Source organism: Nannobrachium achirus (assembly GCF_963921795.1).
Source record: "Nannobrachium achirus genome assembly, chromosome: 11".
In the NCBI taxonomy this organism is placed as follows: Eukaryota; Metazoa; Chordata; class Actinopteri; order Myctophiformes; family Myctophidae; genus Nannobrachium; species Nannobrachium achirus.
Genome location: NC_137820.1, coordinates 4,828,072 through 4,855,027, shown reverse-complemented (window position 1 = coordinate 4,855,027; position 26,956 = coordinate 4,828,072). Strand labels below are relative to the sequence as shown.

Below are 26,956 nucleotides of genomic sequence, written 5' to 3'. Positions count from 1 at the left end.
AAAGGGCCTTTGGTGGAAATATTGAAAATAGCAGACCTCCAAGCTTACAATGCGTCGCGCTGTGACGCGAGGTGAACTTGGAGGTTAGCTATTTTCGTGTGTGTTAAACCACATTGAACTAAGCATAATCAAGTCAATATAAGAGATGTGGCGTAACTGCATGGATTCCTACACAGAGAGGGCAATTCTTCTCAAAACAAGACGCGGCATTGAAGTTTAGGAGAGTTTGGACAAGGCAATTCTCTTGAATGCTGCCTTCAGGTATATGGCATGGAAAGAGGGCATTTGCATTTTTTTCACCATAGTAAAAAATAAATTCATAAAAGGGTAGGGGCTCAAGCCCCCTTTGATATCTATGTGTGCACGTGCACTGGCCTATCCATACAAGTTCAGGACAAATCATCAGGGTGTTTTTTTGGAAGTGTTTTGTTCCCGATAAGAAGCAGATCGGGGAACGCTCTTCCGTGTCAGATCCTTGCACAGGCTGTTAAAATACCCCATTCAAACAGATGTTTCAGAGGTGGAATATGGTGTTACCACAGTGTTGTTTAGTTGCAGGTAGAGGTAGGGAGAGAAACGTCAATGCCTTCAAATTATAGAGATAATCGTCTCTGCCGAGTGGAAAGTCCAAAATGTTACTATTCAGTATTCAAATAGCAGAAGTAGCAGATATACAAGCCCAAAATCCACCGACATCCGCTTTGGGCTTGTAGATTTATTCTTATTTCAACACAACAACTAAGGTATATTAATGACAGTTCAATGTTGAAAATAAGTGATATTCCCCTTTATAACTAAGTGCCCTATGGAGACGCAAAGAGTCGCCTCAAAAGATTAGATTAGGATTGTGTCAAAAACTAAAAATAAATATCCATGTATCTATAGAAAACAAGTCATTTTGGGGGTGAAGTGAACTACTCCTTTAAGTTCAGCCACACTGTTGAAGCCCTGCCCCTCTCTCTCCTTCTCTGTCTGTCTGTCGGTCGGTCTGTCTCTCTCTCTCTATCTCTCTCTCTCTCTCTCTCTCTCTCTCTCTCCTGTCTTTTAAGTGGTGGAGGGAGGGGAAGTGGTGATATTGGAGAGTGAGATGGAGAATGTTCAAGTGAAGTTTGTTTTCATTTCATGTTTAATTTCCTGACTCCTAAGCCCTGGGCTTTCCGCGGCTAACCCCCGTGACCTTTGAGAGGGGAGCAGAGCAGAGCGCAAGACCATGCCGTGCACGCACGCACACACACACACACACACACACACACACACACACACACACACACACACACACACACACACACACACACACACACACACACACACACACACTCTCTCTCTCTCTCTCTCTCTCTCTCTCTCTCTCTCTCTCTCTCTCTCTCTCTCTCTCTCTCTCTCTCTCTCTCTCTCTCTCTCTCTCTCTCTCTCTCTCTCTCTCTCTCTCTCTCTCTCTCTCACACACACACACACTTGCCAACAATGAATTAACCTACTTTCAAAGTTTTGACTGTAAGATTCACCGTCACACTTCAGTGACATGTTTGTTTTGTTCTAATAAACAAGCAACAAACAAGCTTTGCAGGATGCTTAACTGCTAACCCACATAAACCCTGTGTTTCTCTGGTCTGGCCGTGTGTTTATAGCGCTACGTTGTAATACGCTGTCCTGTGATACACTGTGCTGTAATAGGGGCAGCAGTGGGTCGGAGGTAGAGTGGCCATCATTGGAACACAGAGGTTTCCCGAAGGGTTCCCAGTTCGATCCCGGGCCACCCCAGAGTTAGTGTGGAAGCACCTGCTTCTAATGATATCAACGCACTTAATGCGAAATATTCACGTGCTTTCAGACTCTTCAATGCAGAAAGTATCCAGGATACTTGGATATTCAGTATCCAATAACTCACCAATGCAGAGATATTAGTAGTAAAATGTCGACATCTAGTGGTCAACCTCAGAGGAGCGCAAAAATAAAACCTGAGGTGACTCCCAGCCTCGAACTAGATGCCAAGTGTGCTCTGTTCCCCAGTGTAACGCTCCACGCCACTGACCCCGACGGAGCGGCGCGGTATTGGGCGCCGATGACCCCCGTGAGTCGCCACCGAGGCGAGCGCTAGCGAGCCGAGTTGCCGCGACGAACGGTGGGAACGGCGCCCAATCCCACTCAGCCGCGTTACCGAGTTATGTGCCGTTATGGACAGAATAGTAAATATTCAGTCCCTCACTATCAACATCTACCCCACTATCCACGTCATAGATAAATGCACAAAAAAAGAGTCACTTCATCCGTTCATTAGCTCAGTCAGTAGAGCACGGATGCAACAAACCCACGGTTTGGGTTCGATTCCCCTGAGGGGAATAATATTCAAGGCGAGAGATATCGGCGCATGCGTACTTCAAAGTATCCACGGCCGTGGATACCCAGTGCATATTCTCTGCATTCAAACGTCTGAGAAATGGTGAAAAAGTCGGATTGAATGCGAAGAGAGCAGTCGAAGCCGGTGGTGGAAGAGTCCTTGAGCAAGACTCTGAACCCCTAGTTGCTGAACTCATGTAATGTAGGTCAGGGCAGTTCACGGGTGCCGCGAGATAGTTTGATAATATTTGGAATGTATTTGGACAAAGATATTTCGTATAACTTTAAACTTGATGTACAACGCTATATTTTCAGTCAGTTCTAACCAAAATGGCTACAAGCTCACAGCACGGCACAGAGTGCGCTGTGAGCTTGCAGATCTGCTATTTTTGAAAAGTCGTGAAAGTGTGTGCAAATCTTTGAATATATGTATTTTTAAAGCGAACATTTGCTTCTGGGGGGGGGGGGCCGAGGGGTCCCTGGAACTCAGTGACTTTCAGTTAAACTGTGAGCTGCAGGACAGAGGCCAAATAGTTTGGAGGAGAGCTCATCATCATCATCATCATCATCTTCATCATCATGTGTGAAGGATCGCTATGTGGAGTCACACGTGTCCTTCAAGGACCCCCCCCCCCCCTCCTCCCCCCACCCACACACTCTAAACCAGTGGTTCTAAATCTGTGGGTTGGGAGCCCCAGGGGGGTCCCCAAATTATTTTAGGGGGTCCCCAGATGATTAACTTGATGTTAGGGTATCTGCACATGTCTAAAGTGGCAATTTAAGGACTTTTTAATACATCCAAAATGACAAATTAAACATTGGTCAAATTGTCAATTAGAGGCTGAAATTGTGAATATAGCAGATCTACATTTAGATCTGCTATTTTCACAATAGAACCATGTTATACAAAATGTAATGCCTCAACTCTTAGTGCTCGTCAGGGTGGGGGGGGGGGGGGTCCCCAGTTAAAATATTATTATTTTGGGGGTCTGGCGGCCTGAAAAGCTTGAGGACCATTGCTCTAAACAAGCTGAACGGAGGAACGCTGGCTCTATGTATGTATGGTATGGCATACATTCAATCCCTCAGATACTGTGCACAACATCAATACATTAAATGCTTAGAAATAGTAATCAGAAATCTCCCTTTAAAATGTGAATGCTGAAAGGTAACCGTAATGGTAGTCTGGGATCACTTCACTTTTCGGGCTTGTAACCGGTCTGGTGCGGAAACCACAACACGTCATGTTGTAGTACTCAAAGGACTACAATTTGCCGGAAAGATCAAACCGGATTCAGTTTTAACACAAAATATTCCCCTGCACTCAAGGACATACTTTTCGGGCCTACCTAATAAACTCCTTGATGCGGAGTAGTTTTGCTTTTGAAAAAATCTTTTGGTATATGCATCTTTTAGTCCAACTGTTAGCGACTGGCTACACTAGGCTACTCCAGCATTTTAATAATGATTGGGGAAACAAACGGGGGGAACCAAATCAAAGCGACGCCGCTTCTTCTAGTGGTTTCCGCACTTTAGGCGGAAACCAAACGGCTTGTTGTGAACGAACACCAGGCTTTCTCTCAGAAAGCCTGGTGGTCGAGGTTACCGTATTGGTTTCCACGATGTATGAACAAATAATAATTCATCCTCCAAGCCTACAGTAACCTGTCCAACATTCTACTACCAGTGAATTATAGGCCTACTGCAAGAGCACCTGCTGCTATAAAAACTACACAAAGAATGAATTAAGATCCTCCCGTGTAGCTGTGTGTAAGCCAGTGGCGAAATTAGACCTTATTCCCCATGGGTTTTCGGATCAAGGGGGCCCTGATCAAAGGGGCCCGGGTCTGTTGTCTTTGCGCGATTTAAGCGCAAACTACAATGATTACCCCTAATATATTGGAAATTACTAAATATATATAATATCCTAGTATGAATTTATGTAGATATGGGCGCATTGGGCATATATTTTTATTTAAAGGCCTATTAAAAACAAATTTTATTTTCACCACTAGGGGGGGCCCTTGGGTTTTTAAAACCCAAAAACCCTATCAAATTACGCTTGTGCTGTAAGCCTGATAAATTGAACAGTAAAGGTAGTTTTTGAATTTGAATCCAGAAAAGTGACAGTTTTGGACATTTCCAAAAGGTTTCCAACCATGCATGCATGCATGCATGTATTAGGGGTGTAACGATATAGTAAGAATATATAGAAAAATCGATTTTAGATATGACCTACTTAGGGCTGTCACAATTACTACATAATCGTCTAATCGTGATTTTTTTGACATAATCGTGATTATTTTTCATAATCGTCATAATCGTTTCCATGTTGAAACATTTTCATATATTTAAAAAAAGGTCAAAAATTCTGGAAATAGCAGATCTACAAGCTCACAACGCGTTGTGAGCTTGTAGATCGGCTATTTCCACTATCAAAGTTATTTTTTAAGTAGTAAGTTGTCAAATATGTCAGTAATATCTTTGTATATTTTGGTTATGTGTCATATCTACCATGTGTAACTTCAAAGCATAAAAGCCAAAACAGAAATGTAATTATCAACGACAAAAAACACATTTAAATCGTTAATCGCCAATTATTTGAGTGACAATTAATCGTCATGTAAAATGTCATATCGTGACAGCCCTAGACCTTCTATATCGATATGCAAAAGCAAAATATCGTACCGTTTGGCTTAGTATCGTATCGTTTCACAATGCAGATAATCTGTATCGTATCGTTTCACAATGCAGATAATCTGTATTGAATCGTTTTACAATGCAGATAATCTGTATCGAATCGTTTTGCAGTGCAAACAATCGATTGTATGGAAACTAAGTATTTGTGTCTTGTTTTTAGAATGTTTAAGAGGGAAAATTAAAAAGAGGGGTCTAATTACTTTTCCATTCCATTTAGCTACTCTTGGTGATAAATGTGTGTAATCTCTGTGTTCATGTCAAGGTGCAGGTTTGTCCATAATGTGTTGAAATATAATGTCCATGTCTTTGCTATGGAATCATGGATTTTCTGATTTGTTATACTCTGAAGTTTCCAAAAATATATATGTAACGGAGGTGATCCGAACCTCCCCACCCGGCTTTGAACCCGGGTCTCCCGCGTGAAAGTCCAATATCTTAACCATCACTCCAAAGGGACATCCCTATGGAATGAGAGCAGATACTAGGCTTTTGAAGCTTCAGGCTGGGGCTGCGACTCTCTCCGCCACATATAGTTTTCATAATCCGACGAAGAATTGAACGAGATTACACAAGCGACTTGACTAAGAGACTGATACTTATCTCTGGGACCCCAATCTACACTGTCAAATTCTCACTGCCAATTTAACTCGCAGACCCTTACCCACAATACCCAGGCACGGACGTGCAGAGAATGTAAGAGAGGCAGGGGCTGACATTTCTAAAGGGGGCTTTTGGTGGAAAAATAGCAGACCTCCAAGCTCACAACGCGTCGCGCTGCGACGCGTTGTGAGCATGGAGGTTGGCTATTTTCGGTGCTTGATACCACACTGAACTAAGCATAATCAAGTCAATACTGGAGATGTGGCGTAGCGGCATGGATTTCTACACAGAGAGGGCGATTCTTTCAACATAAGATGCTGCATTCAAGTTCAGGAGAGTTTGGACAAGGCAATTCTCTTGAATGCTGCCTTCAGGTATGGCATGGAAAGAGGGGGCATTTGCATTTCTTTCACCATAGTAAAAACTACATTCATGGTCTGGAGAGGGCACTTTTTACAGACGGATAAAAGGGCAGGGGCTCAAGCCCCCCTTTGATGTCTATGTGTGCACGTGCCTGTGTGCAGGGTCCATCTGGGACCCCTTGGCGGTCCCTGGAGCCGGACGTTGAGAACCAAGTGGCCTTTTGATTGATTGATTGAAGGCTTTATTAGAAGTTTGCATAGGAAAATGTACAGATTCATGACGGTACAGTTCACTGGTACAAGGTCTACTAAAAGGAGATCCATGAAAAGACTAAGCTTATTTCAACAGGAAACCATTAAAGTATCTCATATAACATTGAATGACAGACAATGCAGTCAGATAGCAGCCTATAGCAGCAGTGCAAGCAGCGCTTGTTTATTTTACTCCTGCAGAACATCTGTTTGGAAGGTGGACTCGGGTCTCTCTCTCTCTCTCTCTCTCTCTCTCTCTCTCTCTCTCTCTCTCTCTCTCCCTCTCGGAGCTCAAAGTGCTTGGCGGTGACGCGGTAATTGCTAAAGACGTTGACAGCGAAACGCAGCTTACGGAGCCATTAAAAGGCTTTATTTATGCTGGTGGAGCCAGGAGGCCCGCGGAGCGCCGGAGCTAGCTAGCGCACACCGCTCCGCGCGCTGCTTTGAAGTGTAGCCGTCGCACCTCATCTGTGTCATCCACGGAGCGCTGTGGCGGATTGATGGACTGACTGGCTGGCTGGCTGGCTGGCTGGCTGGCTGGCTGGCTGGCTGGCTGGCTGGCTGACTGGCTGGCTGGCTGGCTGACTGACTGACTGACTGACTGACTGGCTGGCTGGCTGGCTGGCTGACTGGCTGGCTGGCTGGCTGGCTGGCTGGCTGGCTGGCTGGCTGGCTGGCTGGCTGGCTGGCTGGCTGGCTGGCTGGCTGACTGGCTGGCTGGCTGACTGACTGACTGACTGACTGACTGACTGACTGACTGACTGACTGACTGGCTGGCTGGCTGACTGACTGACTGACTGACTGACTGACTGACTGACTGACTGGCTGGCTGGCTGACTGACTGACTCCACGCTTACTCACAGTAGTATAGGCTACTCAGATAGTTTTTTTCCTGTGATACTACAAAGCAAAAGTAAAAGTACTACAGTGTTGAATGGTGGTTCTCCTTTCATGTCGAGGACCCCCTAATAAATGTGGCTGTGGACCCCCATCTGAAAAATATTTTGTGCCAGGGACCTCCAGAAAGAAAGTGATGTGCTATGAGCTTTTATCTCTGTTATAAACAGCCAAAGTATAATATGGTTATGGTTAAAATGATTGTTTGTGATGAAGGGACCCCCTGGTGCCCCCCCCCCCAAGGACCCCTGGGGGGGGGGCGTCTACAGTACCAAAAGTAAAACGTTTTGGAGCATGTCACATGTCACACGTTTCAAAAGCTTTTGTCAACATTTGTAAATGTTATTTTATTTGCCTTAATCTGCCTAAACTAAGGCCTTTACACGCTATGTAAGGTTGTGATGAATAATTAACGATAGGGAAATCTCTGGAGAATATTTCACATCAAAACTATTCATTTTATTATGCAGTCCTAGTGAAGAAATCACCTTGTTTGGTGTTGTGTCGCTTTTTCAACGGGTTCATATTTTAGATTAGAGAATAGAAAAGATGAGTGTTAAAATGTTTTCATTTACTCATTTCTATCGTTCTAGTGATTTTAACGATTTTGATTTGCATGCAAGTGGCCAAATACGTATTTTTAGAGACAATAAGCCCATTCCCAAGATGCACCACAATCTTGGGCAGATGTGACTTATGGGGGCTGGTGTAAATAGTAACAAAGAAATTGTCGGCTTATTGTGTCTAAAATGGGCCTATTTAGCCACTTGTACGTATGCCCCCACTGAAATCAAAATATTATCATCACTAAAACAATAGCAAACAGTAAATGAAAACATTTTAACACTTATCTTTTCTTTTCTGTAATTACAGTCTAAAATATGAACCCTTGTTGTAAAAAAACAAAGTGTCCTTTCCAACCCCCAAAAATGACTCTATTTTCTATAGTCGCTGTTCCTATCTAGGACTCTGCCGGTCATCCAATTATTGGCTTAGGAAAGCGACAAAATCTACGTGAATTCAAGGCTCCGTGGAGCGCATAATTGATCGAAAATAAGTCATTTTCCGGGTGAACTACTCCTTTAAGACCGAGAGCTAAAGTCGTGCTAAACGTGAGAGTCAACGACATGATTATAGGAAAAGTACAGTGAACTTCACAGAGAACTCTCATCATCAAATTGTGGGTGAAATTGGGAGACCTTGGACGCTGGGATTCCGAGACGAAAACATCTGCACTTTGGAGTCTCTTGAGATGGGCTTGTTGTTCTCTTCTTCCCCAGATGAAAAGGGAGAGAAGAAGCGTTCAGCGGGGTTCTTTTTTTCTGCCAAATGTGGGGTTGCCCCTGCCTGTGGTCTTCAGCAATTGGCCATCCCTGGACTTTGTCTCTAACGGAACCTTCAGACGAAATTGTGGGCTTTAGTCTTGATTGCATGGGTATTTAACTCATTCGGGACGGGAACCCCTATTCGTAACTCTACCTTTCAGGAGGGGGAACCCCTTTTTTGGGATTCTTGTTGCTAAGTAAACATATCGTCGCTGTCAGGAAGATACCTTGTATCTCCAAGTTTCAAATTTGCACGTTTTTTTTTCTTTCTTTTTCTCGTAAAGTAAAGCCCTGCTTCATCATACAAGACTGTCGCACGGAACTAGTGAAAATAGCAGATCTACAAGCACACAACGCCTCGCGCCGCGAGGCGTTGTGTGCTTGTAGATCGGCTATTTTCACTATTTTAAATCATTTTTCAAATGATAAATACAAAACTAACGGATTTGGACATATAGAAGGTTTCCAAACCAACAACTACGAAAACTTTAGAAGATCAGGATTTGGACGGTGTTTTTAGAACGGTCCTCGGTCCTAGATGGCTTAAGGTATGATTTTAGAAAGGCAGGTCAAACCTCTCGGTGACTCAGCGCAGTGTGCTGCGCTGTGAGCCTGTCAGGAGAGGACCTTAATTATATTCATCTGTGGTGTGTGTATACAGTACTGTACAGTACTGTACAGTACAGCAGTCTGTGAGAGCGCTGCTGCATCGCTGCTGGAACAGTAACGGAGTATGTATACAGTACTGTACAGTACTGCAGTCTGTGAGAGCGCTGCTGCATCGCTGCTGGAACAGTAACGGAGTACGTGTGCTTGATACTGGAGTAATTAACTTACTTTACTCCGCTACGATTATTTGAAAACTTCAGCCGCGTCATGCGAGTTAATTCGGATTACGATCGCATTACCCTTAGCACTACAGAAAAAAATCAATGACCATACATGAAGCTAGTTAGCATTTGTTTTTGTTTTTAGGTTTTTAAGAACTTTGATTATATTGTGTTTTTTCTAGATAGATATACATTTGCATTTGTTATATTGTTGATGATGTACTGACATATTATCTTGTTTATTATTGTGATGTTATCTGCTTATTGTAAGTCGCTTTGGATTAAAAGCGTCTGCTAAATGGCTAAACTGTAAACTGTAAACTGATTACATCCATGTACACGTACGTCACATCAGCTATATTTTGTAGATATGGAAGAAAAAAACAATCTTTGAAACGGGACATTCTACTACATTCTATTCTAGTACTTTCACTATATTGGCACTTTGAAAGTATACGTCGATGAAAAATACTTGCGCACTTTCACTGCAGTACAATCTCAAGTATGGGCCCTTTTACATGTAGAACTCACTCGTAATGTCAACTTTTACGACAAATACTTCAAACCTTAAAGCCTTTAAAGGAGCAGTTCACCCCCAAAATGCCTTTTTTTCTATCGATTACTCATCCCATGGAGACTTGAATACATGGATATTTAGTTTTAGTTTTTGCTGCATTTCTAAGCCAATAATGATTATAATAAATGTACCTCCATTGATTTCAGACCCAAAGTGTCTTCGGGTCCCCTACCGGAATCAATTCACCGTTTGTCAGCCTTCTGATTGGTCCCTGAGACTCCCTGACTGGCCAACCAGAAAAAACATTCACTTTTTGCTATCGGGGGTGGAGTTTGTGCAGTGGAGAATGTTGAATGTGGCTTTCAACAACTGTCCGCTCTGCGCGACACGGCATTCGCCCGGTACGGCCGCGGTAGGTGATAGCGATCACGCTCATCATAATGAATAAGCTTCAACAAACTAGTTCACATGGACCTTATCAATGGTCTAACTAGTTACGATTGGGTACATATATTTTAAATGGGCAGAATTACGAAAAGCCAGCCTATTATGTGAGGAGAACAGATTATAGTTCTCCTCTTCCTACCCAAGATGCAATGCGCTTTTTATTTCTATTTCTATTCTCTCTCTGATCCAGAGGATTAAACTAATTAAAACATATATTTTCGGGGGGAAAACTACTGTTTTGCTATGTAATTACTGTACCTTTTTCTTCCCTTTTTATTAATATCACGTAGATGTGTTTTTTTTGGTACTTTATATAGCTGTAATGAGGCTATGAAAAAAACAAAAATCCCATTCACTGCCACTATAAAAGAATCTGCAATGGGTGATTCTGTCCCACTGGGATTAAACAAATTAAAACATATATTTTCGGGGAAACCCCCTGTTTTGCAATGTAACTACTGTACCTTTGTCTTCCCTTTTTATTAATATCACCTAGATGTTTTTCCTTTGGTACTTTATATAGCTGTAATGAGGCTATGAAAAAATAAAAAATCCCATTCACTGCCACTATAAAAACAATCTGCCCAGGGAAAATGTCCCAGCCTAGTAACAGGGCATAATGGGGCGGGATTTGCAAACTAGTGAATTGGGACTTTATTGGTTTAGGAATGTGACAAAAACAAAGAAATATAAAACAATGTCTCCATGGGGTGAGAAAGTCATTTTGGGGGTGTAGTCCAGTTCAATATGTCCAAACATGAAAGATTCGTTCACATTTTCTGGGGATTTTGAAAACTATATATTTTTGGAAACTTCAGAAAATACATGATTCTATTTGCAAAATCCCTAGGGGAATTTTTGGCTCCTTCTTTATGGCTACTTAAAGCATATTTCTTTTCCTTTATAGTATAGTGTATAGTAAGTGAATGAGACACACACTTTCAGCAGCTGTCAAAAAATTCCCCTAACAGATTTTGCAAATGGAATCATGGATTTTCTGATTTGTTTATACAATGAAGTTTCCAAAAATATATAGTTTTCATAATCCCCCGAAAAATGTAAAGAAATGACACAAGTGACTTGACTGGTGAACTACTCCTTTGTACAGGCCTCGTTTTACTCCTAACTTATCCGTAAACTCCTACTTTTACTCAAGTAGAAGAGAAGAAAAGAACAGATCCTCGTAGAGCCTCTTCCACCGTGCACCGCACCCAGGGGCGTCACACCAAATTCTGGGCCCTGGGTACAAGGATTCACTGCGGGCCCCCCATGAATGTTAACTATTGAAAAATAGCAGGTATACAAGCTCACAGCGTGGCACCGCGCTGTGATCTACAAGCTGCAAGCTGCAAGCTTGTAGATCTGCTATTTTTGAAAAATCGTGAAAATGTGTGCCAAGAAACCTATGTTTTCATGTCAGTGATGCTCAAACTTTTTCATGTGAAGGACCCCCCCCCCCCCCATCTCAAAATATTTAGTTCCAGGGACCCCCCCAGAAGCAAAATTTGAGTTACAAATGTTCACTTAAAAAATACATATTCAATACATATTCAAAGATGTGCGCACACATTTTCACGACTTTTCAAAAATAGCAGATCTATCTGCTATTTTTCAATAGCTAAAGTTACTAGGGCCCCTCCACCGTGGGCCCTGGTAACTCAGTCCCACTTTCCTCCCCCTTGTGACGCCCCTGACCGCACCACGACAGCAGCAGCGGAGGAGGAGGAAGTTAATTGCATTCAGGTGTGGTACAGATACAGTGTGTGTGAACACTGCTATTTTACTGTAAGGCCACCGGAGGCAGCGGTCCAGCTTCCCGGGTCCTGACTATGTCTGGGGCGCAGCGTGGAAATTGAAACTGGCATCTCAGAGTGTTTTCTGGTCCTTCTGCCAAACGGAGCCGATGACTCCTGCTTCTTTCTCATGCTTTTTCCCCTCCTCCTCTCTCCTCTCCTCCCCTCTCCTCCCCTCCACCTCCCTCCCTCCCTCCAGGGACGTGCAGACAATGTTAGAGGGGCAGGGGCTGAAATCTCTCGTGCTGTGTTCAAACCTGGGTGGTTCGAGCGGCGCGATTACATACAAAGTGAATGCAAAGACGAGATGACGTGCGACCGAGCGTGGCACAAACCATCCGAAGGGAGCGTTTCGCTGTTACTACGTGTCATCTGTTCGACACCCAACTCCAACCCTTACCCTAAACCTAACCTCCATGGGGTGAGTCGCTATAACCCTCCCAACGCTCCTTTGTCGAAATGACGTTCGTTCGAAAGAGTGAGATTTCCCCCCATCCGAACTGGGCGGCGCGAATGGTGCGACCAGTCGCTTCGGTATCTTCGCCCCAGTTGGAAAAATCCAAGTGAAGCGACCTTCGCTTCCCCCCCGACTCCACCCATCGCGTCCTGACAGCCAATCAGTGTTGATGTTGTCCGGGACTCCCTTTTTCCATTTGTTTCGGCTGGATTCTGGTGGGAGTCACGCGACATGTTTTTTTTTCTCCCACCACTGACCTGCGTTGCGATGTGTTGTGAGCTTGGAGGTCGGCTATTTTTGATGCTTGATACCACACTGAACTAAGCATAATCAAGTGAATACTGGAGATTGGAAATTTCTATACACAGAGAGGAGCAATTCTTTCATCATAAGACGCTACGTTCAAGTTCAGGAGAGTTTGGACAAGGCAATTCTCTTGAATGCTGCCTTCAGGTATGGCATGGAAAGAGGGGGTCATTAGCATTTACTTACTAAAAACTGCATTCATGGTCTGGAGAGGACACTTTTTACAGACGGATAAAAGGGCAGGGGCTCAAGCCCCCTTTGATGTCTATGTGTGCGTGTGCCTCCCTCCCTCCCTCCCTCCCTCCCTCCCCCCGCCTGTACGGGGTGGGGGGGGGGGATTGGGGGGGTGCAGCAAAGCGGTCTGTACATTCGGTGGGATCGGAGAAGGAAAACCCTTGACCTGTGACCTCCGGAGGAGCGTCTGCAGCGTGTAAGAAGTGGGAGAGCGCAGCGTTCCCCCTCGGGGTGGGTCGGTCGGTGGCAGGGACGTGCTGGCCATTGGGGAAAGCAGGACAACTCCCGAACGGCCGGTTCATTCCCGGCCGGTCCAGGCCGGCCATTAGGAAAAAATTAAAAATAAAATGTGGGCCTTTGTTCCATTTTGGGGGCTGGACGGCCAACAAAGTAAATCATCACTGTCGGGCAGAAACCTTGTATCTCCAAGTTTCAAATGTATACATTTTTTCGCAAAGCAAAGCCCTGCTTCATCATACAAGGCTGTTGCACAAAAGTAGTGAAAACAGCAGATCTACAAGCACACAACGCCTCGCGGTGCGAGGCGTTGTGTGCTTGAGTAGATCGACTGTTTTCACTAGTTTAAATCATTTTTAAAATGATAAATACAAAACAAACGGTTTTGGACATACAAGGTTTCCACCCGACAACGACGAAATATAACTCATTTACAATAATTGGCCCACTGGCTTGTCACTTGTCATGATCTGAAATGGCAAATCTTTGAGTAGCAGCAGCAGCGCTATAGAGAGAGATCTCGCTCTCTATTTGAGGGCCTCTCCAACTCTTTTTTTCCCGGGCTGAATCAGGGGCCCAGCACGTCCCTGGTCGGTGGGTCGGTCCCACTCCCACCCAGGCCCACTCTGATGTGAAACTGGCAGGGAGAAGAGAGAGAAACAGAACAATGGGCTCTGCTGTCTGTCTGTCTGTCTGTCTGTCTGTCTGTCTGTCTGTCTGTCTGTCTGTCTGTCTGTCTGTCTGCTCTGTGAGAACAGTCTCTGTCAGAGCACCAGTCCAACTCTCTCATCCCGACTCCCAGAGTGGATGTTTAACATGCAAACATGGATGACAGACACAGAGCAGCAGCAATACTTCCAAAAACCATCTTCCTCCAGGGCACACGTTTGTTTTTGTTTTTACGGCGTGGCTCTGAAAGATTCTAATGCCATCTGTAGTCTTGTGTGGCCAGACTGTTGCCTCCGCGATTTGGGCAAATGCTCCCAGCATACAGTCTGGCAAACGGAAATAGAAACGATGAGTGCGAGATAAAGCGGATGTGACGCAACCGCTACCTTGGTGCAGTAACAATAACATGTCCTACTGGAAGCGTTATGTCTACTTTCAATATTTCTGGGGGCGTTATTTCGTCTTTCTCTGGTGTTATTGGTGTTACCTCCATGATGTTTTCAAACGTTTTCTTAAACGATACACTCATAACAAGAATAGGCCGCTCGAATGACTTAGTCTGAACTATTTTGTTTGTGTTATGTTTCCAAAGGGACTACAGTTCAGTGCAGCAGCGGCTACTTCCGATACTCGCCGTTCGGGAGCTGCCGTTCCAGACTCTATATAGCATTCGGAGATTGTGCACTAGTTGTCTGGCTACGCAAGACTAATAAGGGGGTAACTAACTATCAGAGTTGGGCGTGACGGGTTTGCAGAGGAAGTGTAGCGCCCAGGAATTGACACCGGGTGAAAAATGGGTTGCAAAATCGTGGGATAAACATTTAAGGAAAAAAATGAGTTGGGGGTAACGGAGTTAATGTAATCAGATTACCTTTTTCGGTAACGAGTAATGTAACGGCACTCCTCCCCCTAAATAGTAACGAGTAATGTAACCTCCTAAATTGAGTTATCACATTAAAGTTACTGGTCAAACGCGTTATAGTCGTTACTTGTGTTACCATGAGCATGTAACTTTGTAACAGATCGTCGTGGACACACTCTTGTGCACAAACACAAAACTGGTAAAATCCTGGATATGTCCTCCTTATTATGATGAAGATCTGTGCAAATATATCGGCATATGTAAGGTTATGTTATATTAAGTGGCAAATGACGTGACAATGTATCTCAGGCGAGTTTATGGAGTAACGCAAAAGTAATGTAAGTAGTGTAACAAATTACTTTCTCAAGAGATTAAGGGTGCCCTCACACCAAAATACCTAGAGTGGAATCCGCCAATGCATTTCAATGAGAATGGAGTGTATTTTGCCAGTAGAGCATTTCTGCAAGATACGCTCCATTCTCATTGAAATGCATTGGCGGATTCCACTCTAGGTATTTTGGTGTGAGGGCACCCTAATCAAGTAAAGTAAGGCATTACTTTTTTCAAAAGTAATGTGTAATGTCTTTTTTGAGTAACGGACCCCTACTCTGCTAACTATTGACAATAAGTGTTAAATGTACATATTTTTACAGTATTATACTGTTTAGACTGATGATAGTTTCTTGGTTTACTGATAGATTACGATTTCTATGCATTTGATGTACAGTATGAACTATGAACTCGCTGACTGTAAATCGCTCTGGATTGAGACCAAGGCTACACTAAACTCAGATTTTCGTATATCCACATGGAAAAATCTAGGTCCACACGACAAAAATATCTACGTCTAAAAAAATCCATGCCTACACATATCCACTGAATCGGATATTTTTATAGTAAATCTTCACTTGTTTATCTGGTTTTCTAAAATATCTGGTTTAGCGGCAGAAATCTCCAGCTTCGTGTGGCTGCAAGCCTCGATCGCACAACAAAATGTGCAATTAGGAAAAGATCCATATTCGTGTAGCAGGCGCCTTAAGAGCAGATCTTCTAAATGCTAAATTGTAAATTGTGCATTTCTCGTACCTTCATCCAAAGCACTTTAACAGTGTTCATTACATTCACCCATTTCACGCATCAACCGATGGCAGAGGAAACCATGCAAGGCACCAACCTGCTCACACATCGACCGACGGCAGAGGAAACCATGAAGGCACCAACCTGCTCACACATCGACCGACGGCAGAGGAAACCATGAAGGCACCAACCTGCTCGTTGGAAGCAGTACTGTTAGGGTTTCGTGCGTCTTGCTCAAGGACATATCGGCACTAACCCACGGGGAGCCGGAGATCGAACGCGGGGGGAAACCTCAGATTCCCCAAACCGTCCTCTTTGCCTCGTGAGCCACACTGCCGCCCCCGGGGTCTCTGCGTGTCCGGAGTTAAACTCGCAAACCGCTGGGACGATCAATGCCAGACGTTGGTGTTCACGCTGTCATCGCTTCCAGAGCGGAGCCATCGACACGGGAGGGAACTGTGGTCGACTCTGGGCTGAAAGCTCGCCACAGTATGGAGTCATACGTCATGGGTGAGTGGCGTCACCAGCTGACCACATAAAGTCAGACAAAATACAGGAAGCCATGCTGCAGTTGGACCCAGTCCAGGCAGCCGATAGCGCTTGAATAAAACTCGATAATCCTTCTGCTAAGGCGGATTTTTAGTTTGTACATCCGATCAGCCTGGGATCACTACCATTTTCGTTTTTCGCGGAAACAGCCTACGTCATGTTGTAGTTGCCAAAGAGTAGTCCTTTGTCGTCAGGAGTTAGGTCGCAGTTCCTATCAAAACCTCCACCGGTTGTTTGTCTGTCAGTCTGTCCGTCACGTCACATTTTTGCCCTACTCATATCTCCGCCACCGTTGCCCCGATCCATGCCCTTCCCCACCCCTCATTTCTCACATTGCCCTCTTCTAACGCCACCATGAGGCCGATTCTTGCAAGACACTTTTTTGGACACTACAGATCTTGCCCTAAAATCACACAAAGCGGTACACAGTATCTCTAAAGTCATGTCATCAACATGGATCTGTCCCAAAATGCACTAAACTAGTGAAAACAGCAGATCTACAAGCACGCTTGTAGATCGGCTGTTTTCGCTAGTTTTGTGCGACAGTCTTGTATGATGAAGCAGGGCTTTGCTTTACCAAAAGACGTACACATTTGAAACTTGGAGATACGAGGTTACTGCCCGACATTGACGATATTTTTGTAATTATGTTGCAAGGAAAACGTTGAGATAATAGCCATTTTGGTTAGAACTGACTGAAAATAACTTTGTACTTCAAGTTTAAAATGATACTAAATATTTTTTTCAAGTGTCCAAATGAATTCCAAATATTATCAAATGATCTCGCGGCACCCCTGGCCTGCCGTCGCGGCACCCCGGGGTGCCCCGTCCGTCACCCACTTTGAAAACCCCTGCTGTGAACTGTGGTCTCACCTGCACGCGGGCCTCGGTCAGGTCGGTCCTCAGGGCCAGCTGCTCTCTGGCGTAGACGTCAGGGTAGTGTGTCTTCTGGAACACCTTCTCCAGCTCCTCCAGCTGGTAGGAGGTGAAGGTAGTGCGGTTGCGTCTCTTCTTGCCCTTGTTGCTCTCCGCCTCGCTCTTCTCCACCAGCAGGGGGCTGTTGGGGGGGTGGGGGCCCTTGTTGGCCCCACCCCCTCCCCCTCCCGCCTCCTTCAGGTTCAGGTAGGACCCCTCCATGCCCGGGGGGTCCCCCCCACCCCCGCCCGAGTTCAACTCTGAGTCCGTCAGACCCCCACTGTCCTTAGCTGTATGTGAGAGAGAGAGAGAGAGAGAGAGAGAGAGAGAGAGAGAGAGAGAGAGAGGGAGAGAGAGAGAGAGAGAGAGAGAGAGAGGGAGAGAGAGAGAGAGGGAGAGAGGGAGAGAGAGAGAGAGAGAGAGAGAGAGAGAGAGAGAGAGAGAGGTGATTGATTGATTGATTGATTGATTGATTGATTGAAGACTTAATTAGAAGTTTGCATGACGGTACAGTTCACTGGTGCAAGGTCAACTAAAAGGAGATCCTAGAAAAGACTAAGCTTATTTACACAGGAAACCACATTGAAGTATCTCATATAACATTGAATGACAGACGGATAGAACACAGTGCTATGCAGTAGATATAATAAAAATGTTATTGCCAGTTGCGAATGGCTGCCGCCTGTAAGTGGTTTTTCAGGGCGATTTTAAAGGATGCTAGTGATCCACACTCCTTTAAGGCCTTCGGTAGGGTGTTCCACAATTTGGTTGTATAGCAGAAGAACAAGTTTGACCCTTTGTTTGACTTGACTTTGGGTTGAACGTGATATGTGGCGCTGCCTCTGGTGTTGTAATTGTAATAATTCTCAATAACCTTTACTTAAATATCATATAACATTGAATGACAGACAGACAGAACACAGTACTATGATAGATATTTAACTCGTATAACATTGAATGACAGACAGACAGAACACAGTACTATGATAGATATTTAACTCGTATAACATTGAATGACAGACAGACAGAACACAGTACTATGCAGAAGATATCCTCATAAAAACAGTCGTAAAACAGTGAAAAATAAATGGTATTTACAACAGAAAGGTCAGGCGGAGGTAAGGATAGGCTTCGCCTCTAAGGGGCTTTTCAGTGCCGTTTTAAAGGAAGTTAGGGATTTACACTCCTTTAAGGCCTTCGGTAAGGCATTTCACATTTTAGTGGTATAGCAGGAGAACACATTTGACCCCTTTTTTGTGCCAAATCTTGGTTGGATGTGATCTGTGGAGCTGCCTCTGGTGTTGTAATTGTAACCCTAACCCTAACCCTTAACGTTTTGACCCTTAACGTTTTGGAAGTAGTTAGTCAGGTACATGGGTATCTTAGTGGTGTAGTGTATCTTGTAGACCAGTAGTTAGTCAGGTACATGGGTATCTTAGTGGTGTAGTGTATCTTGTAGACCAGTAGTTAGTCAGGTACATGGGTATCTTAGTGGTGTAGTGTATCTTGTAGACCAGTAGTTAGTCAGGTACATGGGTATCTTAGTGGTGTAGTGTATCTTGTAGACCAGTAGTTTGTCAGGTACATGGGTTATCTTAGTGGTGTAGTGTATCTTGTAGACCAGTAGTTTGTCAGGTACATGGGTATCTTAGTGGTGTAGTGTATCTTGTACACCAGTAGTTTGTCAGGTACATGGGTATCTTAGTGGTGTAGTGTATCTTGTAGACCAGTAGTTAGTCAGGTACATGGGTATCTTAGTGGTGTAGTGTATCTTGTACACCAGTAGTTTGTCAGGTACATGGGTATCTTAGTGGTGTAGTGTATCTTGTACACCAGGCCCACAGCAAGATGCTCAAGTTTCAAGTTTATTCGCTATTTGCATTAACATTTACATTAAAATGCATTGGAATTAGTTGTTCACAAGCCACACACACGAGGATAAAACAAACGCATATACTGTAAGTGCAGAGTAAGACATGGTACTCTGACGTTTACTCTGTCAGCTACCGTGAGCCACCCCACGCAAGGTTGGTCGAGAGAGAGAGGGAGACAGAGAGAGAGGTAGGGAGAGAAAGAGGGAGAGATATAAGGAGACACATAAAGATGGTGGGTTTAAAGAGCAATCATAATATTTTATAGTTTTAATTGTGTGGGACGATGACATTTAGTGGAGATTAGATTGATGAGTCTTGTCATCAGTGGCCTAAAGCAGCTTGCTGGAGGGGTTATCAGATCCTTATCTTTACTGCACTCACCAAGAAATACACAGTGGAGAAATTTTAACATTCAAAGATTCAAGCCTTTCTTTTTTTATTGTAACATCTTGTGTACAAGTAGGAGTGAAGCTCCTTTGTTTTGTTTAGTTTTTGTTCCTCAGCACAGTCTTGTAGTTCAAGCGCGACAATAAAACGAGAACAAGAAGAAGTATTTATTTTGGGGGGAGTGAGAGAGAGAGAGAGAGAGAGAGAGAAAGGAAAGTGGGAAAGAGTGCGTAGGGGAGTGCATGCCTTGCAACAAGCGTCTGTGCCTCCCGGGAATTGAACCGAGGACTTGCTGCCAGACATTGGAGTCTATATGCTGGTGGTTCTCAAAGTGGGGTCCAGGAACCCCCAGGGGTCCTTAAGGGGGGTTCCAGGGGTCCCCAGTTAAATTATGGATAGTTGGGAACCAATTGGACCCTTATGTTGCTGTAACTCTGGAGAAATGGAACCAAATGGACCCTTACTTTCAGGTCAATTTGGTTCCATGTCTACCCTCTCAGAGTTATATGGTGATCTGTGGTCTAATGCAGGGGTTGTCAAAGTCTCAAGCGCCCTACATACATACAGTACATATACAGTACACATACATACACTACATATAGGGTACAGTATTATACAGGCTACAGCTATTTAAAATAGATGTTGACATTTGGCACAAGGTCTTTTCGGAATGGGGGTCCCGGCCAAATACATATTCATTTAGAGGCACATGAAAAAAAAAGTTTGAGAAACACTGGTCTATGGGGCACACGTCCTAAGCTGCAAGACAAAATAAGCAATAATAAAGAATTGCATTTGTTGTTGTTGTTGCGACCGGAGGTCGCAGTATACCATGAGAAATGTTGCAGCGTGTCTCCGTCTGTCTGTCTCTGTCTGTGTCAGTCAGTCATTCCTTCCTTCAGTCCGTACACATTTTTACAGTCTATTGGTTCTCTTGTCACTGTGACATCACTCTGACATCATGCTCTGATCCACTCTTAACAGGATGGGTTTGCTGCTCTGACATCACACTCTGGCTTCATGTCCCTTTTATGCCCATATATTTTATGCCCATATATAGTCGACAATGTGATGTCAGAACATGCCCGTATATGGGCATTTCCAGATCACACTTGCAAATTAATTACATCCTTGTCTGTTTTATGCCCATATATGGAGATCCCTGTCCCAGTGTCATCAATGTTAAGGGCATATCTGGGAAGGCCCATATATGGGCATGTTCTGACATGCCCATATATAACTGGTCCGATATACATCACTGGCCAGATAGACAAGAAATAAAGGGCGAGGTCGCATGTTGCCCTGAGGCGTCTTACTAGTAATAGTTAACAATGACTGTTGCCTATCACTCAGCATGTAACATACCGTGAGTCCTGTTCCATATTATGGCCATAAAACTCTCACGTTTAGAAGTGAAACGAAGGAGACCAGAACATAACGTTGAATTACAGCTGTACGCTTGTGCAGGAGAACACTTAAAACTTCACGTTTCTTAAGAAGGCCTCCTTCAGGCCGGCCAGGCGTAGATCTGCTCAGCGTCAGTTAGCTAACGGACCGGCCAGGCGTAGATCTGCTCAGCGTCAGTTTGCTAACGGACCGACGTGGCGTCCAGCGAAGCTTACCTCACCGCTGAGAGTGTTTTATTTGAAGTGTTCAAAGGCCCGGGCGCGGTGCGTCAGAGACGTGGTGCGTCAGAGACGTGCGGAGAGGAGAAACTGGACGTCTTGGTGTTTGAAAGCTGGTGTCACTACGCATCGGAGCGACCCGGGTGACATAACCCCCTCCTCTCCTCTGCTCTGCGCCTCGCCTTTCTCTCAATCACGCCGCCACGAAACGTGAGCCGTGCAAAGCTCTGCTCTGCTATTTTTGGGGCGGATTCGTGTTGTTGTTGTAAAAACATAACGTTTTATGGTCTGGTTCTTCGGGAAAAGAAATCTAAATCTAAAAGCTCACAGCATGTTGCAATCGCGACTCGTTGTGAGCTTTCAGGTGGGGGCTTTTTTGGAGAACACAATTTCTAAATATTTTGAATGTGACTTCATGCACAATGACTGCTTTTATTTATGTTTTATGTTTGGAGTGCATTTGTTTTTTGGATTCTGTACTTTTTAACTCATACACATTTTCAATAGGACAATAGATCGTTAGAATCTTATCGGCATCAACGTATAAACAAACAATGCACCTTTAAAAGCTCCAACGCGAATCAAGGGGAGTGAAATACGTATGACTTTTTATGTTTGAAAGGTAATGTCACTCTGCATTGGCCTGACCCATGACACAACCCGTCCTCTAGTCACTCTGCATTGGCCTGACCCATGACACAACCCGTCCTCTAGTCACTCTGCATTGGCCTGACCCGTGACACAACCCCTCCTCTGTATAAGCTTCTCAATCACGCAATGTGTAACGCGAGTCCCAGACCACAGGGCCATGTACGTACGTACGTATGCGTGTGTGTGTATGTGTGTGTGTGGGTGTGTGTGTGTGTACGTGCGTGTGTGTGTGTGTGTGTGCGTGCCAGGCCTGGTGTGTACCAGGCAAAACCGCAGCGCACTGCGGCGCTGCGAAGAGGGAGCGCGCTCGCCCTCAAACCGTGTAAACAACATTGTGTTTGTCACCTTCAATTTGGAGAGCCTCCATTTTGTGACAGAACCGGCTCTGTTGCTGTCAACGTGCCTGTGCGTGTGTGCGCGTGTGTGCGCGTGTGCGTGCTCTAGCGTGTGTGCGTGTGACTGTGTGTGTGTGTGTGCGCGTGTGCGTGCTCTAGCGTGTGTGCGTGTGACTGTGTGTGCGTGTGTGTGTGTGTGTGTGTGTGTGTGTGTGTGTGACTGTGTGTGCGTGTGTGTGTGCGACATGCGTGCGTTCCCCTTCTCTGGTGAATAAAGCGAGTCCTTCTACTTCAATAAACAAACAGCTGTGTGAATCAATGAGCTGAAGGGAACACTGCGTTCTGTCAGCCAGGCTGTTTGCCTCTCCTTTCCTTACACACACGAGCACCGCCGTGAAGCAACCACGCTCTGGACGTCCCGCTGAAACCTCTTAACTCCATATTATAACTTTTTGTGTTTTTTAGTTTTTTTTTTTCCCTAAATGAACTTGATCACACTACAGCCTCACACAAAACCAAAGTATCCAAAAACGGCAGATCGGCAAGCTCAAAACGCGCCGCTTCGCGTCGTGTTTTGAGCTTGTCGATCTGTAGTTTTTGCTATTCTTGAATTAGAATCTTGAAAAGTAACACGTTTTGGACATGTATGAGGAGTTTTTATGTTTTCCGATACTTTATGCTTGAACTCCATTACATCTCAGATGCAAATATTGTACTTTTTACTCCACACAATACAGTATAGGCCTATGTATGTGATAGATTTAGAGGCTAAAGCTGTGTTTAGTAGGCTATCTAAAGCTTTAGATTACTTTGCAGATTTGGATTATTTAAACAGATTACAGAACATACATTGACCACTTAAAGGAGTAGTTCACCCGCAAAATGACTTTTTTTCTATTGATTACTCACGCCATGACTTGTGTTCAATAATATGTTTTGTTTTTTGTCAGATTCCTAAGACAAAAATGTGATTACAAGAAATGTACCCCCATTGGTTCCGGATGGGGACCCAAATGCATTCAGGTCCCCATCCGGAATCAATGGTGATACATTTACTATAGGCTAATCAATGTTTCGTCTTAGCCTAGGAATGCAACAAATACAAAAAAAATATTATTGAACTCAAGTCTCCATGGCGTGAGTAATCAATAGAAGACATTTTGGGGGTGAACTACTCCTTTAAGCCCTATTTCATACTTTGTCTGTTCGAAAATAGACGATCTACAAGCTCACAACTTGTAGATGAGTAATTTTGACAATGTTTCACAGTTTTTGAAAAGTTTTAACACTTTAACTTTGGCACTGTATATTTTATGTAGTGGTATTGCTACGTACTAAGTCAAATGGGCGGGCGGTGGAAGCTACATGGGCACCCTCTGCCTAGCCTGACACTTCAGTCCGCACATCACCCCCCCCTGCTGGTGGGTGGTTTGTAGTGTGGACTGAAGCTGCACACATTTTAATCTATTTCGAAGGCGCCCGAAGAGCGGGCGCATTGAATGGGCCAATCAGGGTTGTATGCTTGGGGCACGTGTGTGGCTGCTCCGGTCCCAGCCCGTCCCAGCCCCCTCCAAACAGAGCTCTTGAGCTCACGTAAGACTCACTCGTGGACTCTGATTGGTGTCCTCTGCCCACGTGAGAGTCTAGTGGACTCTGATTGGTCCGTGAAAACTGTCATGGCGGAGTCAGACTTGACTCGTATTATTTTAATAAACTATGAAATAGTGCCGTTTCTTCACGTTTTAATACCATTTTGCACTAACGTAAACATGCAGACATATAATATGTTATGAGAAATAACGTATTTTTGCAATGTCACGCCACGTCGCCGTCGCACGTGTGTGTGTGTGTATGTGTGTGTGTGTGTGTGTGTGACGTCAATATGCTTTAGCCCCCCCCCGCCGAAATGGATTGTCTGCCCGGAATGTCAGACTCTCTCCCCCCACGTAGTGTGGTGTTGAGATGTCGGACGCTTTAGCAGTCAGGCAACCCTCTGCCCACTGTGCCCAGGGCAGGGCTGTTACCATGTTGGTCCTCTGTGGCTTCATAATGCTCTGCATGGCATAAACAACCTTGTGCAACACACACAGAGCCTCCGGTCTAGAGCGGTTCGGTTAAACAGTCTCACACAGAGAGCCTCCGGTCTAGAGCGGTTCGGTTAAACAGTCTCAGGCTGGTTTACTAAATAGTCGGGTGCCGCTTAAGGCCTGTGTTTTCCTTTGTCATTTTGTAACTTTTGTATTTTCTATTCTTTTCCCGGGTTTGTTATGAGCGAAGTAAAACTACAAGACAGGCAGTGGTGTAAAGTAACTAAGTACATTTACAGTACAATTTTGAGTACAATACTTTTTTACTTCTACTTCACTACATCTCGAATCCAAATATTTTACTTTAAAAACTTTAGTTACTAATTACTTTGTAGTTTTAGATTATTATTACTAGTAAGACACCTCAGGGAGCGTCAATTCTTGGCCAACTGGTCAGTGATGTATATCAGAGCAGTTACCCATATATGGAGACCCCTGGTACCCATATATGGAGATCCATGTACTGTATATGGAGATATGCTGTGATACCCCAAACATTTGGCAGCGCCGTGGAATGGCAGCAGCCGTGCACCCTTAAATGCACAAATACATTTCGTTGTACTGTGAATGTACTTGTATGTGTACTGTTCTTTGTAAATGAGTTGATCGTTGACAAATGAAACTGTGCCTGCTGTACCTGTACTGTATTGTTACAATGACAAATAAACTCCAATCTAATCTAACATGCTTACTCAGTTATTCATTATGTGAATGATGTCTATGACATCTGACCCTTTTATGCCCATACATGGAGATCCCTGTAGAACCAGCCACACAGATATGGGCTGTCATGGCCATATTGATTCTGTTAGTGTGGTATGTGGCCGATGTGGCCTCCATATATGGATATTCTCATATGAAGTCCTGTTAGATATGTGCTTAATATTGATGACATCAGGGAACTCCAGATATGGGCATAAAAGGGATTATGTTAGTGTGCCATCACAGTGAAGCCAGAGCGTGATGTCAGAGCAGAAAACCCATTCTGTTAAGAGCGGTTCCCCAGCATGATGTCAGAGCGACAAACCCATAGACCTGTGATGTCACAGTTATGTGTCAGGGGAGCCTGATTATGGATCCCACTGGGAAAGATGGATGGAAACGGCATAGAGCGCTCGTTTTCAGTTTTTTATTGTCCACGACATTGCAAGCGGCGCGAAGGCCAGCGGACCTTGATCCTGCTCTTCGCGCCCGAGCGCCGCAGGCGCGAGTGCCCGCGAAGTTACGAGTTACAAAGCAGTGGTGAATGCAATTGTTCTATTTATGCCCAGTGCAATCGTTCTATTTATGCCCAGGCCGTAAGGCCTGGGCAAGCGCACGATAAACGCAATGATAATTGGGTTTTGGTGCACCTCGCGCGGTCCAAGTGACTACAACGGAGCGCTCCCTACGTCCGGTTCAGCCAATCACAAGCTTAAAAAATGAGTCCGGGGCGTGGTTATCCATCTTTCCCAGTGGGATCCATAATCACGCGTCAGGGGAACCACAGTGTCAAGTGTGACCTACAGATATACGCAGATACGTGGATACGCGGACAAGATGTGCCGGTTTTCATAATTTACTGCGACCTGTGGTCGCAACAAAACATATAGGCCTACTTTAACCTTAGCAAATCTACAATCTCACAATGTGATGCGATGCAACGCATTGTGAGCTTATAGATCTGCTATTTTTGAACTATTTGTACACATTTGAAAACTCAAAACGGGACATTCTGCATAATAATACATTTTGATACCAATACTTTTGTACTTTAACTCAAGTCAATTTTGAATTCTGTATCTTTCTACTTGTAACAGAGTATTTATACAGTGCAGTATTGATAGGACATCATGTGAGTACTTTTTCCACCACTGAAGACCGGTCAGGGAATCCCCCCTCCCCTCTTCCTTCAGTCCTGTCACTCTGGAATAGTGAGTTTGTCATGGTAGTAACCGGCGGGCCCTCGCTGGCCTCGCTGTGAGTCACCTCACACACACTGCGTTTCAGCTGAATGGTTAGAGGGTGATGAAGTGTGAGGCGGTGTCTGTCTGTCCGTCCGTCTGTGTGTGCGTGTGCGTGCGTGCGTGCGTGCGTGTGTGTGTCACTCCTACAAGCTCCATAATGTTTGTTTTCATGGCTCAGTGTGACTCTGGCTAACATGTCCCACATGGAGACGTCAATAGTCATCTATCTCCAACAACACCCCCCCCCCCCCCCCCCCCCCCACTCCACCCCACCATCCCATTGCTGCCCTGGGTTAGACAGTAGGGACTTTAAGCCAGCACGGTTTTCAGGACGGCTCCGCTATAGGTGGAAGTACAGCTGCTATGACGCGATGGCCGTAGCAGTCAAAATCATTAAGAAAACAGCCGTCTGCGACGGGTTCCCACCCCTTTTACTGAACTCTTTGGTTCCCATGGTGACGGCAAGCAGGTTTATCTATCGAGCACTGATCCATTTCCTGTTGCCGTAGCCGTCTGCCGTAGCCGTCGGAGCTTAAAGTCCCTACTAATAGAAGGACTGCATCATTTCAGTGTATCCACTTTTTTTTTTTCTTTAGTAAAAGTATCAATACTGCATTATTGAACCACTCTGTTACAATTGAAAGTCAGGGATTACAAATGTACTTGAGCAAATGTAACAAATTAT

General features: G+C 44.6%; 1 protein-coding gene across 1 annotated transcript in view; it reads right to left on the bottom strand.

The window, feature by feature from the left end:
* Nucleotides 1-26,956, bottom strand: part of LOC308293664 (homeobox protein aristaless-like 4) — a gene marked incomplete at both ends in the record, with an annotated part of 90,720 nt that overhangs the window by 20,025 nt on the left and 43,739 nt on the right. Inside the window, one exon of the mRNA XM_080736259.1 lies at nt 17,325-17,656. Within this exon, the coding sequence (XP_080592385.1) occupies nt 17,325-17,656 (332 nt within the window). The remainder of the gene's footprint in view (nt 1-17,324; nt 17,657-26,956) is intronic.